The sequence below is a fragment of the Propithecus coquereli genome, unplaced genomic scaffold (genome assembly GCF_000956105.1).
Source record: "Propithecus coquereli isolate 6110/MARCELLA unplaced genomic scaffold, Pcoq_1.0 Scaffold122, whole genome shotgun sequence".
NCBI lineage: Eukaryota > Metazoa > Chordata > Mammalia > Primates > Indriidae > Propithecus > Propithecus coquereli.
The window spans coordinates 4646699-4653509 of record NW_012136303.1 but is presented as its reverse complement, the minus strand read 5'-3'; the positions used below and the strand labels follow the sequence as shown (position 1 = coordinate 4653509).

Below are 6811 nucleotides of genomic sequence, written 5' to 3'. Positions count from 1 at the left end.
TTTTAGTAGAGATGGGGTCTCGCTCTTGCTCAGGCTGGTTTCAAACTCCTGAGCTCAAACAATCCGCCCGCCTTGGCCTCCCAGAAAGCTAGGATTACAGGCGTGAGCCACCGCGCCCGGCCTTTTGCCCACTTTTTAATGGGGTTGTTTGATTTTTCTTGCTGATATGCTTGAGTTCTTTGTAGATTCTGGTTATTAGCCCTTTATTGGATGTATAGCATGTGAATATTTTCTCCCATTCTGTAGATTGTCTGTTTGCTCTGTTGATTATTTCCTTGGCTATACAGAAGCTTTTTAATTTAATCAAGTCCCATTTATTTATTTATTTTTGTTGTTTCTGTGATTGCCCTTGGGGTCTTCTTCATAAATTCTTTGCCTAGGCTGATATCTAAAAGAGTTTTTCCAACATTTTCTTCTAGAATTCCAGGGTTTCTTGTCTTAGATTTAAGTCTGTTATCCATCTTGAGTTAATTTTTGTCAGTGGTGAGGGATATGGATCCTGTTTCAATCTTCTATATATGGCTATCCAATTTTTCCAACACCACTTATCATTCTTTTCTCCAGTGTATATTGCTGTCTACTTTGTCAAAGATCAGATAGCAATATGTGGATGGTTTTATATCTGGGTTCTCTGTTCCGTTCCATTGGTCTATGTCTCTATTTTTGTGCCAGTACCATGCTGTTTTGGTCACTACGAGGAATGCTACTTTAGATAATGTGTTCAGAGAAAATTCCTTCTGAGAATATGACATTCAAGCTAAAGCCTGAAGGAAATAATCATGAGAAACAAATCACAGGAAGAATGTTCTAAGAAAAGGAAATAAAGAATATGTGACAAGTGGTATATTAGTCAGGACAGGATAGATTATATTGCAATAACAAATAAACCTTGAAATCTCAGTGGCTTAGCAATAGCAATTTATTTTGCTTATATGAAGTCCAGTGTGGATCACACAGACCCCCTCCATCTTGGAATTAGAGCATCTGAAACACGTGGCACCAAAGATTATCATAGCAATGAGAAAGAGGGCTGGAAGACCATATAAGATGTCCTTAAGGGCCAAGGCAGGAAGTGACTTACATCATTTTTCTGCTTATTTCCACTAGCCAAAGCCCAGTCACATGACACCAACACACCTGCAAGAAAGGCAATAAAATGAGGGAGGAGCACATGACTATTTGGTGAGCACTAACAGACTCTACTACAGTTTGAAATGGCCTTATCCCCTTAATCTCTTCTTCCCACATATAGATCACACCCAATTCCTTCTCAAGGGACACAATCCAAAATCCACTCCAACACAAAGCCCAGCATTCCTGAGCAGTGCATGGCCTTCACCTTCAGGTCCAAATGTGGATCTCCTCAGTCTGACAACCTATAAACTAAAAAAACAAATTATCTGTCTACCCACACTTACACCTACACCATATAAAATGCTGGATCAGGAATAAAGTAACAGCAACAAATATTCTTTGGAAAGGACCAGCAGCCATTGGTCCACGGCAATGCTGAAATGCCATTAGGCCCATATTGTGAAGTTCTCACTCTGTGCCTAGTGGGGAGTCCTAGCAGAGACCCTAATTCCGCTCTCTGAGATGAATGCCTTTGCCCTTTGTTCTCTGTGACCCCCAAATCCATCCCCTTGGAGTGTTCTCCTTAGCCATAATTTCCCTTTGCCATCTCTGAAATTGGTGTTTAGGAACTTACCTTTGAAGCCTACCTTCCTTCATGGAATTGGAGCACCAAAGATTGTTTTACAGCTCAGATAGAGACTTTGTTGGCCTAGAATTAATGGTTGCTTTTGCAATATGGAAACTTCAGAGACTTAAGAGGCTTTTTAGTAGGCTCCTAATCCATAGTAGCCTCCTAAATATTTGCTTCCAGGCAGTTCCATCCACAACTCACCAAACCCAGTGTTCCTTCCTACACTTACTCGTCAAATTATTTTTATGCTTCCTTGTACGGTGTTCACTGGGTCTCTCACTCTCTCAATTTCTCGCTCTCTCTCTCTTTCTCTCTTTCTCATAGCAACTACCTGACCAAAATATTCACAGTGGAAAGAAAGTATATAAATGTGATATCTATTTTTGGAGGTAGGGACACAATTAGAAGGACTTGCTACTGCCATTTACTGAAAGGGAGAAGACAGGAGTGGGAGCAAGTAAAATAGGTTGGGGGCAAACTGACAAATCCAGGTGAATTTGACAAGTATACAGTTGGACATGTGAGTCTGCAGCTCAAAGGAAATTTGAAACAAGAGATAAAAATTTAGTACATTTAGTACTTCATCACATGTACTCACCATTAAATTGGAACTAATCAATCAACACTTACGTGCACACATGTAAATAACATTCATCGGAAATCAAGTAGGTGGGAGGGGGAGGAGCGTATGGGTAAATTGCTTTCAGCAAAATAAAAGTCCAATAGGTAAACAACAACTAATAGCCTTCAGGTGTATGTCTTAATGGAGAGGGACTTGATTTATCCCTCGACGAGGATGGCTGAAGAAGGGCACTGGGTCAGGAACTAGCTCTGATACCACGGACTGTACCCACTTATCTTCTCCCCTGTAATAGCCCTTCCCCTTCAGGGCACTTTTTTTTATTGTTTATAAAAAAATTTTTATTGTTTATAAAAAAACTCTTCTCCATTCCCACCACCACCACCATCTCAGATGCGAGGTCAAGCTCTATGAATTGGGGGAGGGGTAATCCAGATTTTCCTGCTTTTCTGTAGTATAACAAAAAAGGGTTTTTCTCAAATTCTTTAGGTTAGAAAGGGTCAGGATCTCTCTCTTCATCAGAGAGAAACCATTCATAAAATTAAGAACATGGATCTTTATGCCTGGAAGGAATTAGAAAAGACATTCTTTATTCTACATAGAAATCCCTCCTATTAAATCACTTAGCCCCAGCTTGAAAAATCAGTTGCAGAACGCCCTCTGTCTCTCTAGGAAGCCATTTCATGGTAAGGGAGATCAGCCTGTTAGAACATATTAATTTAAAGTTAAATTTGGAAATATCCACCACCGTCCTAGGCTCCCCACATGGTTCCATCCGGAAGAGAACAATCTGTTTAACCACATGACCACCCTGCTAATTCCTATAGATTATCTCACAGCTGAGGCCATCGACTCCAGAAGAGGAAAATCAACAACCTTAGAACCAAGCAAACAGGAGGGAGCAAGAGTTGAAACAGGGTGAAAAAGCAACCAAAGCAAGGCAGGGCCTAGGTTGACTCCAGGGTGAAATTGAGGTTCTGCATCCCAAAGACAGATCTAAGAGTCGAGGCCTTCACAGACAACACTCAGACTTCCAATGGCCCCCATTGTCCCCGTGTCAAAAGTAACCTCCCAAGTTATTGTAGATCTGCCTTGGGTAGGGAGCATTTTTTGACGACATTGGGTAGCATCCTCCTTTGAATCTTATTATAATATAAATGATCTCCCACAAACTCTGCAGCAAGTCAGCTCCATTATCTCGGGCGAGTCACTTTCCCTGGTGGCACATATGTAAGGGAGGTATTTGGCCTATAGAGGGACATGCGTTCATTATCTTTTAGTGCCACAAACCTTCACTGAAAACATGTTTTGTGCCTTGGGGGTTCAAAAATGAGAGACACTGTCCCTACTCTCAGGAATCTCACAGTCCAGTGCAGGCAGACACAGGCAAGCAGGCAGTTCAAAAGCAGGCTTGTGCTCGAGGGAGAGGGACAGGCAGGAGGGAGGGTTGGGCCCTGACGAGAGGTCTAGCGAAGCCAGGGAAGATGGCCTAGTACTGCTCCTCCCTCTCCATATCTGCAAACACCTCCTCAAAGCTTGCGACAGAACCCTCTGCAGGCCCTCCCAGCGCCTTCATCAGATGCTCAGTCAGTCACCAGCCAACGGACTGATGTTTCGCATGGATAAGCTTTTACATATGCGTCTGGTTCAGTGCCCATCCCTCTGCCCCCACTGCAGGTAGGCCAATAAAACTCTTGTTCAGATTCACACTGCACACAGTGTTCCGAGCTCCTGGATCTACCACCTCCTATTTCCCAAGGACCATGAGACTCCTGCTGCTGGCTCTTCCTATCCTTGCGCTCCTACCCCAAGTGATCCCAGGTAATGAGAATTCAGGGAAGCTGCAAAAATAGAGGTATAATGGGCTCTGGCTCATAGAAATTCCAATGTGTCACTGTACCCCCAACCTGGGCAGCTCCACAGCTCCCATATTGGGACTATGTCCCTGGCAGGGGTGGAATCTAAGGGTAGGACAGGTCATCCTTAACAGACAGGGGCAACTCCAACAGCCAGAGTTGTCCGTGGTTCTATAATTGAAGTTGCCACCTAAGGAACTGGGCGAAAGCTTGACTCGCTTCAGTTCCCTTTCCGGCTTGTGCCAGCTCTTCAAAATGATTCCCAAAGCCCACTTCCTGACATGTTCTTGGCCCTAAAAGTCCTGTTATAGCTGTAAATGAAGTTCTTTTTGTTTTCTAATATTCTAGAATTTGGTGAACAGGTCAGAAAATATCTGCAGTGGCCAGGCACAGTGACTCACACCTATAATCCTACACTTTGGGAAGCCAAGGTGGAAGGATTGCTTGAGTCCAGGAGTTTAAGACCAGACTGAGCAACATAGCGAGACCCCATCTCTACAAAAAATAAGAAAAATTAGCTGAGTGTTGAGCCCAGGAGTTTGAGGTTGCTGTGAGCTATGATGACACCACTGCACTCTAGCCTAGGCAACAGAGTGAGATCCTGTTTCAAAAAAAGAAAAAGAAAATATCTGCAGAGCTATTATGTGGAAGGGAAAATGGACTTTTCTTCTCCCTTCTACAATGAAAGCCTAAGCTTTTAATAATCACTGCTTTTTTAATTAGTATATCTGAAGTCATGAGCAGAATATTGAAATTGTTGCTAAAGAGGACCTGTTTTCCTCTTTATTGTATATCTTTCAAGATGCATTTTAATATATGATCAAACTCTCATAAAACTAAATATTTCCATTTTATAAAAAAAAAAAAATAAAGACACTAGATGCATAGTTATGCAGCGTTCTTCTTTCACCTAATGTTTTGTGGCTGCCTTTCCATGTCGCCATCTGAAGATCTATCTCATTCTTTGTAAAGTTGTATAGTTCTATTGTAGGATAAACCATAATTTATGTATAGTCATTTGGGATGTTTTCTAATTTTCTAACAACACACCAGTGAACATACTTGTACAACTATAATTACATATTTGGATGAGGATTTATATGGGCTAGATTCTTAGAAGTCAAATGACCAACTTAAAGATACATCTCAGATTATTTACTCCATTAATTCCTCCCTTATGTATCTTTCAGGACATTGCAGAAATTGCCAGCTTCCGGGCTTTTGAGTAATTCTCCAATTGTAATTCCAGACATAATCAGGAACAATTCTGTGTAATCTGCATGGAACCAATTGTGACTGCTTTGAGTTCTAGTGGAGATATGGAGACTAGGAAAGAGATAGATGTGAAAGATTTTGTAAAAGCAATCCATGGATCATAGAAACTTGGCACGTGGGGAGTGAAGGAAATATTGACATGTTCTGGGGTTTCAAGTCTGAGTTTTCTGGTAAGATTGGTTAATTGGAGGGAAGAATTGAGATGATGAAAGAAGCGTAAAGTCCTCACACTTTATCTTGGACAGTCCCTCCTACGTTTAAGGAAGAAAAATAAAAATCAGTGACATTTATAGGGACAGGGAGATAACCATACCCTCCCACCAGCAGTGCAAAGGGTTTTTCTATCAATGTAATCCCTCCAACACTCAGCATTATTTTTACCAGTCTGATGGGTGTAATCTCACAATGCTGTTTTAATCTGCATTTCTTTTATTATCCTGTGATCAAAATGTGTCAATGGCTTCCTTCCAGTGACTTGCAAAACTCTATGTGATCTCAGCCTCCATTATATTTTCTCTAATGACTCTCCACTTAACTTACTCTACACTCACCATAGCCCCCTTATTGTTTTTCAGAAACTTAAAGATAGATCCTGCCTCTGAGCCTTTGCACTTGCTGCTTCCTCTGCCTGGTACGTTCTTCCTGCAGTTAGTCTCATAGTTCACCCTTTCCCTTCCTTCCCAATGAGGTCTTTACTTGCCTTTTGATCACACACTTTCTATCCCACTTTCCTGTGTCATTTCTCTCCATTTACTTTCTTCTCTTGCTTACTATCTTGTTTATTGTCTCCTGAAAAGACTGAAATCTTCATAAGAGCAGAAAGTTTGGTCTACTTTTTTAATGAATGTAATCTCCTGCATCTTGACCAGTGCCTGGTATATAACAGGCACTCAGCAAACATTTCTTGAATGAATAAACAAGTGACCGTTAATTGCCTGTTTATATCCTTTGCCCATTGTTCTGTTGTTCTGCTGAGCAACTGTGAGTTCTTGTTGATATGCAGGAGTTTTTTATCTATTTTTTATATTGTTCCCTAGTCAGCTGGGTATGTACCTCCCAATCTGTCATCTGCCTGTCTATGAACTTTGCCCATTCATTAAACTTTGACCTTCATTAAAAAAAATACATAATTTTGGTAATCAAAGTCAACAATTTTTTGCCTTGTGCATTGTGCTTGGTGGTTTTGTTAAAGAAGTCCTTCCCCATTCTTATGTCCCAAAGGGTTCTCTGACACTATCTTCTAATAAATTTTTAGTTTTGCTTTTCACATTTAGGCCTTCAGGTCACCAGATGGAATGCATACATCCCCCTTTTTTTTTTTTTTTTGAGACAGAGTCTCACTCTGTTGCCTGGGCTAGAGTGCTGTGGCTTCAGCCTAGCTCACAGCAACCTCAA

General features: G+C 41.3%; 1 protein-coding gene across 1 annotated transcript in view; it reads left to right on the top strand.

Annotated features, from left to right (window-relative positions):
* Nucleotides 1–4048: 4048 nt before the first annotated feature.
* DEFB118 (defensin, beta 118) overlaps nt 4049–6811 on the top strand; it is a 6490-nt gene continuing 3727 nt past the window's right edge. Inside the window, exon 1 of the mRNA XM_012665724.1 lies at nt 4049–4106. Coding sequence (XP_012521178.1) covers nt 4049–4106 — 58 coding nt within the window. The remainder of the gene's footprint in view (nt 4107–6811) is intronic.